The sequence below is a fragment of the Spea bombifrons genome, chromosome 11 (assembly GCF_027358695.1).
Source record: "Spea bombifrons isolate aSpeBom1 chromosome 11, aSpeBom1.2.pri, whole genome shotgun sequence".
Lineage (NCBI taxonomy): Eukaryota > Metazoa > Chordata > Amphibia > Anura > Pelobatidae > Spea > Spea bombifrons.
Window position 1 is genome coordinate 20,233,442 of NC_071097.1, and position 13,940 is coordinate 20,247,381.

Below are 13,940 nucleotides of genomic sequence, written 5' to 3' on the forward strand. Positions count from 1 at the left end.
GCGACACAGTTCCAATTGTCGACGGGCATCTTCGCGGTTCCTAGCCGCCGCACAGTTCCATAAATTTGCGCCTAGGTCCCAGTCAGGCTCATCAAGCATTTCCTGGCTTGTAGAGCCCCCATAGCCGGCTAGTTCATGGAAGTCTGGTTCTGGCAGACCAGACGGAGTTCCCGTTCACCCTGTGCCCCTCAATGAGCAAAGGGTTACTTAGACATAAGAGGGGACTGGGCAGGCAGGTAAGGAGTCTCCCCAGGAATCCACCAGTGCCCCCCTCCCAAACACAAACATACCCCCATGTGTCCTCAGGGGGTTACTGTGACACATATTATGCTTGCAAACAGAGGCAAGCAATCTGAACTATTCAAGATAACTCTGACTGGCTGGCCATCATGAAAGGCTTAAGCCGCAATACATGAAACACCAGAGGTCGTCATTCTGGGAGGAGGGGAGCTATTTTTGTCTGGGTCCAGTATCAGATAAAGGCCCAGGGTCAAATGCCATAACAGCTCATCATGTTAATCCTGCATGTTCCCAACCATTAAGCTTCCCCTTTTTCCCCGGGCCTCCATATTAGTGTGCTGGTTGTATGCCACCATTTGTTGCAATAAAACAGTTTTTCAGCTGTATTTTGTTAATTCTCCTTCTCTTTTTCTATATTAATCTTTGGTAAGAGGATGCTATTTCAATCCCAACACTGACCATGAATGTAGATTAAAATTACTACATAATAGGAAGGTATGCCTGGCCTCGGCACCTTCCTCCTGCACTGGGAAATACACATTAACCAAAACCTTATAAACAGTCTTAAGTGGTTTTAAATATTTAAAAATTTCACATTAATGGCTTTTTATAAACAAAGTGACCCTGGTTTTAAAAAAGGCTTGAAAACTGGTCACTAAACAATTTACTGATTTGTCTATTGGACTGGTTGCTGCGGTGATAAGACCATTTTAAAAATTGCACGAGAATCCCTTTTTTAGCATAATATCCTATAATGCACCTCAGTAACAGTTCTCTGCTGCCCCAAAATACTTCTTATTGATTTAACCTACATGTTTACACGGGGCTCCTTCCTCAATGAGAAGATATATGAAATCTCCCATGTTGACTTGTTAATCACAATCCTACACAATGTGACACATTTGACATCTAATTTAGAATGATATACGTTCTTATTTTTTTATGCACTTTAATTTTTAGAGATATACATGTCTGTACCTCAATCAAACAAGATACCATGGTTTCATTGTCTCTTTACCAATATCGCCTCGACCGATTGTACTATGGTTTGGCACTAAGTAGGCCTTTTCATTGTAAAAGGGAATGCTTTTAGGATTGTTTTATTGTAATTGATTCCCAGTGTATTTTGCTTCACTATTTACGTTGTAAGATATTTATATTTCCAAAACTTGAATAAAGAACAAACTATAAAAAAAAGGCACATTTCGGTAGTATGGATACAACTATGTATTCCTCAGCAATATATCCAGGAGGAACCAGTTAACAAAATATTTATATTATGTATGTATACAAATGATTAATGTATAGTTTACTTAGGATAACAGGTCAACTGTAAACGGTATATTATCATATTTCATTTATACAAATTCATTTTGTAGTTTATGCAACGTTGGAGAATGGAGTAAATGAGCACATCTCAGAGAAGTCCTTCCCCTTGCAGTGGGTAAAATCCATTATGTTCAGTACAAATGAGCAATAAAGATATAGGTTGCAGAAATACTGGAGAATATTCATTGGGTTGCCATGGTGATTACACCACTTTGCACACAATTTGATCTTTATACATGTCACTCTCTATGCACTCACATCTGCTAGTTACTGTGCTTGCTGTGCAATACACAATGCTCAGTGCTATCTGAACCTGATCCAACGCGCTTTTTATGTATTCCTGGCAGGTCAAGCCCCCAGCCTTGATTGAAACAAGATGTTTGACTAGTTATGTGTGCAGCACAAATGTTTCTTAATGTCAATGTAACAAGCAGCAATCCTTAATATCCACTGAAATAGATTTAAACGGGCAGTATATTATTGTCCCAGGGAGTTTCATCAAAACAGAAATACCGTTTTGTATTCTATAATAGCTAAGGTCTGTCATATTTATTCTATTTACAATATAAAATTACGCTGAGTTTACTTCACATGACATCAAGCAATTGAGCTCATATTCTTTATGTGTAAGTACAACCTAATTACCTTATCTGAATGTGGAAGATGGTGATTTATGTGTAATGGATAATGACATCATTTATTAGCTCCCTGATAGATCTGTGAATGGTATACGGTAGACTTGGGCACCAGCGGAAAATTCATGTTTTTGGGGAAAAATGTTTGTTCGTATTTGATTAAATTAATCCGTCTCTGTCTTTGGACGAAATACATACAACATTTGTTAGCAATCCCGTTTGTCCATCTGGTTGCCATGGAAACAAGAAATAAAGGCGTAGAAAAAGTTGAGTTAAGATGGCAAGATTCTCCTCCTCTTAGTGTAGTTCAAATGGCGGCGACGAACGAATGAAATGATAAACAAAGATTTTCGTATTTGTGCACATTTGTTTTTTCGTTCGTTATTCGGACAAATGGACGAAACGGTAAAATTCAGCCCGAGAACGCATTTATAGGCAAACAAATGTGCAAGTCTAGTATACAGTCTGTAATGTAAACGAATATACACATATCATAGCAGACAATTTCAAAATGTAGGAATCCTGCTCTAAGCTTCTGTAAAAAAAAAAATAAACATTTTTTTTCTTCTCTCTGTTTAGCTCAGTAGGAGGAAGTTTGTCGTCTGTGGGATATTTTTTGTGGGAATCTGGGGAATTTTGTTGAGATTACGTTTTTAATGTTTTTTTGGAGCAGCTGGCTTATCAGAACCACAGACGTCTGGTCCTCTAGAAGTTTCTTTTGGCTAGGGGCTGGTTCTGGGGCTCAGAGAAGGTCCTTCTGTCTGACAGCTGTAGACCGGTTTGCCAGCAGCGTGTAAAAGCTACAGTCCTGTTCCCCTGAATCTTTGAATTTCAGTACAGCTGTTTGTGTTTGAATCCCAATGGTCATCTGTAGCTGTTGCTAGTGTGGCAGTGCAATGATTTTATTAAAAGCTCTGCCATGTGGTTCTGAAAAGTGGGAAGAACAGAAGCTTGCTCTTCTAAAGCTTTAGTTTCCTGATATTCTCATGACTGTTAATGCCTTTCTCACATTTTTATATAGCTCATGTGGGAAGGTAGACATAACCAAACAGATACAAAGAATCCACCATAAATGAACAACTTCAGCAAAATGGTCACACTGCAATGTCCCATACAGCCCATAAAACCCATGCCTTAACCTGTAGTAAGAAAAGTACTTAAGGGTTGAACTTGATGGACTTAGGTCTTTTTTCAACCTTATGTACTATGTAATTATGTATATATGTTATCAGCGAGAGGTTCAAAGGCCCCACAAGCACCAAGAAGCCTCAAAAAACCACTCCAGTAATACCATCAAGCCACACATTTCTAATAACCAAAGTAACTAAGAAAAAGAATAATATATCAATCAACACAATAACGCATCATCATGTAATTTATCATTACTCTCAACTATTTAATTGCAGGGCGAGTAATTGGAATTGACCCACATAATATAGCTGTTTTTGGAAACACTTAAACTAAACACGTTTGAACCATTTCTATCCTTCAACAATACATTACCACTTATTAGTCTTCCTACATTGCATTTTATCTGCCTGTTCGTGATTGTTTGGTTGCTTGTATGTGTTTTAGGACTGGTTCAGAAATCAAGAAAGAAAAGTTGTGTTTAGTTTGTGCCTTAAATTCTCTTTGCATGATGAGGTCATTATGTTAATGTTGACTAGGGGCTTAAAAACTTTAAAGAACAGGTTAATATATAAGCTGGTTTTACGGCCTCTAGATACTTGGCAAACTTTTTTTTTTTTTTTTTTTACAATAGATCTACTTTAAGGAACGGGTGTTCAAAATATTGTGAAATATTGCCTGCTGCTGAGGCCACGTGAATATAAGTGGATATTTTGAGAAAGCCTCTTTGATCCACACTTCCTATTGGGATTCAGATATGTTCATTTCCTACTAGACAGATGTGAACACCAAACGCCAAACTTTCAATAGTCTCTTATTTACTCCAGCTTTCCCACTGCCAGCCCCACTGGACAGACCTCAGATGCTAAGTAAATAATGGATGTTTGGAATAAAAGACACACAGATTATAGGCATATCTTCTGTACAGATGTTTGGGTAAACTTAAATATCATATAACGAGCCAGTCATTAAAAAATGATTTGACACATCATGATCCCTATACGTGGATCTGTCACTTTTCCAACATTCTAGTTTGCTGTTGGTTGAGGCAGACAGTGATAATTTGGTACAGGAAAGCGATTATATAATAATGGCTCTACCACAGGCTGATGCCGATCTCGGCTTCCATGAGCCGGGCTAAATGTCTCCAAAACAATTATACCAACAAAACAAAAATCTATTGGCAAGTGCAATAAATAAATGCAGTTCTGTTGTGACTGTATTATTTTCCCTTAAAGGTACTGCTTTCTTTGGCATCTGGTGTATTGATACCACGGCCAGACTGGGGATTATCATCGGCCCTTGCACATTAAGGTCAGCAGCCAATAAATGACATACATGCAGTCATCTCCTGGATACGTGTGACCGCATGCTACGTTCTTATACTTTTGTGGTGTGTTGTCACATATATCCATCATATATCCATTTATCCATCATATGAATAATATTCACAGGCATACAATAGAGACCCCATGGCACCCGGAAAATATCCCTAACTGCCCCAAAGAACCTTCAAATTTTGTCTTTGAATTTAAAAAACCTAGGGCAAAGTATGCAGATTTCACACCTAAACCCCTGTGATCCTGATAAGATAAATGGGAAACTTGTAATTGATGTCAAGGCTGTAATAACTGATAAGTCTGTGTAACTCATCATTTAGTGTTGGGCAGTGTAGTGGCTTCTTTTGATGCTACAGTTTATGTGTATTTTGCTCTCATCATGCATGATGATTATTCGGGCTTTGTATGATACTTTCGTTAGATATGTTTTGTGGCTAAAATAAACGCACCAGGGCCAAACTGGGGAAGTATATGTTATGGTGTAACCAGCGTGCAGCCGCACACTATAACACTGGATCCGTACTGCAAGCGGCAGCGAAGACAAGAGACCGTCACCACCTGCCACCATCAGCGTGCCAGATGACCAGTCAAGGCCTAATACATATAAAAACCTATCTATGGAAGATGTGCTAAGAATCTGCACATGGCATTATATGATGTAGCGTTTTTAGGGACTGCCTTCTAGAATCCACATTCACTTTTTGGGGTTTAGTCCAGGAGTTGAATCACAAACGTTTTTTTTTTCTACAGCCACTTTTAATGGATCATTGAATTGGGCCCAATAAGTCTGTCTCAGCTTTCTATTTCAACCCTTGGCCTCAACACCCATATGTCCATGGCTGCCTTATCCAAATTTAGTTTGTAACCCACATTATACAGGACCCCTGCACATAGTGCATTAAAATAGCCACATTATTATTTTATTTTTAATTCCTAAATTGGAATGTTGATGCTTTTGCTCTTTACATCTTTGTTATTTATTTATTTTTCCTTTTGTTTGTTTTTTCTTTACTTTACTCTCAATTCCCAGCATCTTCCTCTTGTGATTTCAATAGTTAACCCTTTAGCATAACCTTCTAGAGCTCAGGGCTTAGTTGTGTTAGGTGTGAGAATCCACAAGTGTCAAACAGTTCATTCCCTCCCCTTACACACACACACACACTGAGAGTGACACATAATCTCACACAGGAGGAGCTCTGATTATTCCAAACTCTGCTTCCCTTCTACTTCTCCTGGTACTTTTACCTCCAAACATCTGTCTCACAAACTCAGTTCAGGACTAAGGCAGCCCCAGAGCAGAAAAGGCTGTCATACCTCTGTGTTGAGGAGCAGGCTCACTGTAACACAGCTACAGCCAACACACCATCTGCAAAGTCTGAGGCAAACACTTCACTCTGCAATTTGTCTCCTGGGGGCAGAACTACACAGTCTCTTGTGTTAAGGAGAGGGTCCCTTGTGCAGACATTTGGAAGTCTGCAGGAAGATGCAGGAGCTGTTTCTCAGAGGTGGCAAGCTCTCTTATGTTGGTGGCGCCAGTCTGAGTCCACAGGTTTGGAACAGATCTGTCCAGAAACCTGATTTCTCTGTTTGATCTTGTCATTAGAGGCTACATCTACAGCAGCCCCAGTAGGTAGGTGCATTACTTTTACTTATTGGACCTTAATTTTCCTAAATTTGAATTTAGTTGCTGGCTGGGGTGGTTTATGGACCAGGAGTCTATTTTTGTTCAAGTAACTAATAAAAAGTTATCTGTTTGCAGTTGAGTCCTGCCAGCGCTGGATAATTTCCTTTAATGGTCTTCTATCTTTTTTTCAGTTGTTACTTATGTAACTTGTTTTGATTATATATTCCTCATGGTCACCAACTCCTCATTATATTACCCACACATATTAAAATGCTTTTTTTTTTTAATCAGTACTTGTTCTATGAACTCTTTCATGCTTTTTTTTTATCAGTACTTGTTCTATGAACTCTTTCATTCAGTTACATCTTCCCTTTTCTGCCATTGCAGGGTTTTCTAACTTGTATTGATCAATTGATCGCTGTATTTGTTCCTTGGAAAGATAAACAGACCGATATGATACAGCCTTTTCACTGGTGGGTCTTACTTTTGGGGGTCACCTTTTTTCATGGATCTCTGGCAAGACCTCCAGATGAGCATGACTACTATCACCAAGAAATCTTGACCAGGGATCATTATTACTCCTATCCGGACCCTGAGGAGCTCCAGATACCCCTGGAGCCAGGGCCAGAACCTGAGATGCCCACAGAGCCCAGAGTAGAAGAGACTTCCCAAGTCCCCAAGAAGGATATCAAACCCAAAAAGGCAAATAAGAAGGAAGACAGGAGTCACCCTAAGACACAAGGTAACTCAATGACCTTACAGACAAGTGCATAGCATTGTTACTAGGAACCAGAACTGGAAACACCCTCAACTAAGACATATATTAAATATGTTAAAAGTGGCTGCTGTTTTCTAAGCTCTTTTGTTCAAAAAGTATTGTGTGGGAAAGTGGAAATGAAAATGTCATAATTTTATATACATATCATGTTTTGTTGAAGCATTGTTGGCAAACATCTTGCTTTGATGATTCCAACTATTTCCAAATGATAAGACCTGCAAATGATTATTTTATATATGTATATCCATACATATCTATAAATCTCTCTCTCTCTCTATATATATATGTGTGCACATATATATTTAGAAAGTTTGCAACATTTATTTAAAAGTTATTAAAACTTGGTGGAAATAGAGTTTTTTTTTTTATCTTATGTTGCTACAGTTGGTTATCTGTAAGATTTCTCTTGTCTTCAGCCAGCATGTCTCCAAAGTGCATCTGTACAGATGTACTAATGTTTAAGGGGAGGATTATCCAGATGTATGCCCAGAGTTGTTCTCTATGGGTCTGAAAGGGCCTACAATACAATCATATAGATTAACATTTAAGATGCATGTAACATCCAAAAAGACACAGCAGTATACCCATGAGATTAACATATTATTAACGTTTTGAGTAAATAAGTTTTCCTAAACCAAATTTTTAGCATATAAACTACAAATATGGCTACTAGACACCTATATACTGATACAAACAATAAACCAACAATAACTGTTGAACTTAATGTGTTTAACTTATAATATAACAATATATCCCTGAATGATATCCTGATACAAAGTCTCGATGGACGCGCAGAGGTGGAGCGCATGTACATTACAAAGATGGCAGCATGTTGTGATACTTTACACATGAGAATCTGCCATATTGGTTATAGCACTGAACCGAAACACAATGAGAACACTAAAACACTAAAGGTATGGGTATTTATTAAGTTAAGTTGATACCCAACAGCAGGCTACCTACAACTGTGGTACATATAGATTGGTGAAAATGACCATATTCACCAATCTATATGTACCACAGTTGTAGGTAGCCTGCTGTTGGGTGTCAACTTCCCTAATAAATACCCATACCTCTAGGTTTTATCAACCTAGATGGACAAATATCCTTTGCAGTAATGAATGTATGAACTTAATCAGCTTTAACCTTAATTTCATAAGAGTACATTCCATTTCTCTTGAAATTATTTAAGAACAAAGTTGATATATATGCATGCACCTGTATTCCGCTACGTGATTTTGCTTCTGAAATGTGCATTACCCCATACTAACGTTAAGAGGCTTTCATTTAAGGCGTAAGGATCGCATGTTAAGTTTAGAACAGCAGACACAATATTCTCTGCGCCTACACAGAATGCAATGCATGGAGCTGAGTGCATTGTGTTCTTTGTCAGCTGGGAGAGCATTGCAGGCACTCAGCCCACTCGTCTACAGAGAGGAAAACTAAAAGATTTGTATATTTTTTTCAGTAAATTCACGAGCAGGATGTATAGAAAATAATTTTTATTTAGCAGAGGCAGATCTATTTTTATGAACGATAAATACAATTTAGGGGGCTGTCATAACTCATAATAAACGATAATGATAACATAATAAAAATAAAACAAGTTATTTTTTTAGTATAAAAATATTTATGAACCTGTATCACATTATATACCTCCCTCTTCCATCATTATTGCTCCATAGATCAGATGTTTAAACTGTTAATATTATGACTGGGCCAATTAGAGCACACTTTTAATATCTTTTAAATGTATTGTAGCCAAGCAGAGTTGTTTTTAGTATGGGATTTTCATGATCCCGGTGGGAGCTGTGATTTAAGAATAATACAGACATAAATATCAAAAAAATAATATCTTTAAAAGTTTACATGAACTCAGTAGGGCTTCTGGCACCGCAATGCAATAAAGTACATGAGAATATTTTGGAAGCTGTTTGTAAATGAGCCTTAATTTGTGCAATCATGAGTTTGATTAATTAATATAGAATGGAAATCCTTGAGACAATTATACTTAAAGAATTAAATACTTCAACATATATAAGTGAATATTGCAATATGAGTCTCCATGCAGATGTCAATTACCGGTATATTTGCAAACTAGTCTTGTTAATCAGCTTCAGTTTCATAGGATTAAAAAATGTGACGTTTTACATAATCATGTACGTATTCATGCTGTTATTTTTATATGAGTCTGGGGAGGTAATTGTTTTAGTAACATTTTAGTTCACTTTGGGTAATCACCCAGTTGTGAACCTAGGCGTAATTACCAAATTGCAACATCTCCTGGACGCTTGGGTCCTGCTGTGTTCCGTGGTAATTCTAGAGCTCATCTAAGTTCAGCGTAGACCAGCATGTATAGAGGGCCAGTCCTATTCTTTAGGTGACTAAGGCGGCTGTCTAGGTCACTGAGTTGTTAGCCAGCAGACAGAAGTATTCATATGGGTGCACCTGAGACATACATACCCAACTCTGCTTCACTCACCAACTAAATTAAGAGGGGGCTCAGGTTTAGGGCATGTATTACTCGCAAACTCAGATATTAGACTAGAAACATTGTATGGCTAAGCCATGGCATTTTATGGTGCTGTAGACTATGGTAACTTCACAAAGGTTGTAATTGAGATCCCTCACTGCATGTAACCCTGGCCTGTAATATCTGGTCTCTCTTTGCAAATCCCCGACATAGTGTTAAGAATATTAAATCATGGTGTGAGCTTTGTCTTGGTTTGTGACATAAGGTGCTGTGTCCAAGCCAAGAAACCAAGGCAGGCCCGATCAGACATGCTAGGATCACAACACTACATTCACTCCCTGAAGCACTGCCTAACGTGTATTTAATTTGTTACAGATGAGCAGGGAAAGGGTTTATTACAGAATCCCATTTATATAAACTAACGTCGTACTAGCAGGGAGCAGAGCATTGCTGTACTTCTCTCTTATATAACAGAGGAATGTTAGGCCCCCTTAGTCCTCATGGGCTCCACTTGGCTGGCGTTGCCGTCTTGCAAAGCAGAGGATATCAGCATTATTTGTCTTATAGTGGTTGGAAAAAAAATCTGCTGTTCATTAAAATATCTTCTAGATTTACTTCGGCACTTGTGATGTTTTAACGCATTAATGTATCAATCACATCAAAGTGTATCTGATGAGCCCGTCTTGTTTTCCTTTTGTGATTATTGCTTTGAGCTTTTATTTTCTAATCATTTAACCTATCCTTACGATACCGGCCAAGATCCAAGATTCCTAGAGACTGTCCCTAAAAGCTTTGGAACAGGGGTAAACGTGGTGCATAGTATGCTTTGCACATGTCATGCATTGTAACAATTACCTTTACAGTGATGTTATTCATTAAACACTGAGTTGTAAATAATATGAAAAATGTCAACTCATCAGCTCTGCAGCACAAAGTGCCAACCCTCCGCCAGCGAGTTTCCCGTTCAATAAATAAAAGTCTTCCCGTGAGGTGGGTGGTAATGTGCTTTATATGGTTCTAATTAGTCCCAAAATATATACTGGCATGATCATTTTATTCTGTGGATCAGTTCAGCATGATTTTCTGTTGCGTGTTGCTCTGTATACTGACCCCACATATTAGGCACAATTTATTGCGCCATGGGGCCTACAGTCATTTTGGAGGTAGTTTGAATGTGGGTATTTTCTAAATTAAACTTGATAGCGAGCTGAACTCAACTTTACCTCTATTTCAGCTGAGAGATGAGGGTTCATGTAAACTCGGTTGGCACTTTATGTACCAGGATTTTGATGGGTTTAAGCATCAGCTGATCAAGTTGAGCCCATATAAAACTCAGCCTTCTGCAGGGTTTACGTGAACATGTTGCCTCTCTGCTTTGGGTAACTCTGAAGATGTGGGGTGTATTAGTTGAGCCTGCTGTGCTTGGCCAAGTTGGAGGCAGAAACGAGATGGATGTCGCAAATTCTTAGTTTGTCCAAAAACCCAGTGGGCCTGGAGTGATTTTAATATCACGTGACACCCTATTCTATGTCTTCCCTGGTTAAGACAGTATTAAGAAGCCCAAAACAGACCACACATCTAGCAAATCAGATCTCGCTAGAAGCAATCCTGGCACAGTCTAGGGATGCAGAAAATCGAGCGCTGCCAAGAGCTACAAAATATACAGCAAGCACTTAAATGCAATCATAGCGTCTCACTGTTTGATTTACACCATTGTACAACACATTTATTTCCAATACCATCAAATTGATTTACATAGCGTTAAAAAGTTGGAGAGTTTAACATTTTATTTTATTCCATTTACTGGAAGAATGCCTAAGGGTTCTATTAACGTGGAGATGTCCTAGTTTTCAGTCTCCTTTTAATAAATCTTCCCCATCCTATTGTGTGGCATATTACAGATTTCCCAGATGGAACCTCCAGGAGCCACTGGGCCCAAAGACTCAGAAATCTTCCCTAAAGCTTCTCTGTTTCTCTTGATGGAACACTGCTCTCGCTTTCTCTCTCCCCCCTTTCTCTCTCTCTCTCTCTCTCTCTCTCTCTCTCTCTCTCCCCTTTCTCTCTCTCTCTCTCGCTCCTCTTCCTCTCTCTCTCTCTCTCTCCCCTTTCTCTCTCTCTCCTTCCTCTCTATCCTTCCTCTTTCTCCCAAAAGAATAGGGAATATATATTAAAAAAACTGCCTAATTGGAGTCAAGAAAGTAGTAATTATTATATAATGTTATTGAAAAATTAAGCAAATCATTTCAATTGCAAGCTCTTGAGCTGCTCCGATGTTGCTGCCCTTGAGAGTGTTTGCCTTAATTAAAATTTTACAGCAATGTGGAATATGGTTGCACTAAATAAAAAATATAATAAATAACTTAGATGATGTGTGCATTGAAAGAAAAATGTTTCCTTCCTCTTAACCAGTACGAGGCCACCTACAACGTATTCAGATAATGCTGTAGTAAGCGTCTGTTGCTCTGTAGCCCGTACAGTGTTAAAACGTGATTACAGTGCTAGAAGTGATTATGCTGTTCTAGACATTATGGGTGACAAAGCATGTTATTAAAAAAGATGCAAATCTTTAAGCGTGTATAGCTTTGAAGACACTAGTAGCAGCCTGATTGACAGTTCAAGCATAAGCATGAAATCGTAATCTAGTAGAAAATAGAACAGCAGATTGTAAAGGATAAATATTGTGCAACATTTGATTTACTTTAAAAGACTAAACAGTATATTAGAGAAACTGGAAAAGTCCCTTCCGTGATGTGTATGTGTTTTGTTTCATCCAGTTTGGAGTCATTTTGTATTTTTACGGAAATTTCAAAAAACAAAATTATGCAGAAAATGTTGCAGTTACATTAATTGCTTTTGTGGATAAGCATTCACTTTACGTTTGTAAACAAGCATGTCTTGCTGTTTGGCATATATTATGAAATGTTCTAATATATACCGTATTTGCCCGAATATAGGCCGCACTTTTTCCCCCCACTTTAAGTCTTTAAAGTGGGGGTGCGGCCTATATTCGGGGTCTAGCGCCCGACACCCGGGACAAGCAGTCCTGGGCGCCGGGCAGGCAGCGGGGTTAGGATACAGATCCCCCGCAGCGGTGCAGGGGACCTGTATCCTACTGTCTGATACGCTCAGACAGCCTCCCCTGCCAGCACTTCTCACGGGGGGGTGCCGGCACGGGAGGTTGTCTAAGCGTCCGCACGATACATTTTACCCCCCCCCGACTTACCAGAGAAGACTCCCGGGTGTCTTGCGGGACTGGCGGAAGACGTCTACGCAATACGCGTATACAACTTCCGGTGACGGCACTTCCGCTGAGTGCCGGCACCGGGAGTTGTATACGCGATTTGCATAGATGTCCCCCTCCGGCCCCGCAAGACACCCGGGAGTCTGCTCTGGTAAGTCGGGGGGGACACAGAGTGGCAGCGTATCTCGGAGGGGGGGGAGGACAGAGTGGCAGCGTATCTCGGGGGGGGGACAGAGTGGCAGCGTATCTCGGGGGGGCAGAGTGGCAGCGTATCTCGGGGGGGGAGGACAGAGTGGCAGCGTATCTCGGGGGAGGACAGAGTGGCAGCGTATCTCGGGGGGGAGGACAGAGTGGCAGCGTATCTCGGGGGGGGACAGAGTGGCAGCGTATCTCGGGGGAGGGAGGACAGAGTGGCAGCATATCTCGGGGGGAGGGACACAGTGGCAGCATGTTTTTTTGGTGCTTTTTTTAAAGAAAAAAACTTTTTCTTTAAAAAAGCACCAAACTTTTAGGGTGCGGCCTATATACGGGGGCGGCCTATATCCGAGCCAATACGGTAGTTGGTCCCCCTATGACAGCTTCCACTCTTCTGCAAAGGCTTTCCACAAGATTTTGGAGTGTTTCTGAGGGAATTTTTGTCCATTCATGCAATAGAGCATTTGTGAGCACTGATATTGGATGAGAAGGTCTCTGTTCCAGTTCATCCCAAAGGTGTTCGATGGGGTTGGGGTCAAGACTCTATGTGGGCCAGTCAAGTTCTTCGACACCAAACTCATCCAACCATGCCTTTACAGGCCTTGCTGGGTTACAGTCATGCTGGAATAGCTCCTGGTATGCTGAAGGAGACACCTGAAGACATTTTGGTCAATGATATACTTCCAACTATGCTTTCCCAGAAGAGTGGAGGTTGTTATCGCTGCAAAGGGGGGAACCAACTACATATTAATGTCTATATGCTTAGAATGCGGTGTCATAAAAGTCTCTGTTGGTGGTTGGTCAGGTGTCCCAATACTTTTGTATAATCTAAGAGTTTTGTGTCTAGCTCTGAGTCAAAAGCAAAGTCGCCATATTAACAAAAGAAAAAAAAGGAGGGGGAGCCATCAGTTATGAACTTCACCTTTCATTAAAAATCATATCATAAATTTGATTATA

General features: G+C 39.7%; 1 protein-coding gene across 1 annotated transcript in view; it reads left to right on the top strand.

The window, feature by feature from the left end:
- Window positions 1-5,941: 5,941 nt before the first annotated feature.
- The window catches only part of CPXM2 (carboxypeptidase X, M14 family member 2), a 41,413-nt gene continuing 33,414 nt past the window's right edge, over window positions 5,942-13,940 (top strand). The window contains exons 1-2 of the mRNA XM_053450130.1: window positions 5,942-6,302; window positions 6,684-7,038. Coding sequence (XP_053306105.1) covers window positions 6,750-7,038 — 289 coding nt within the window. The 5' untranslated portion in view covers window positions 5,942-6,302; window positions 6,684-6,749. The remainder of the gene's footprint in view (window positions 6,303-6,683; window positions 7,039-13,940) is intronic.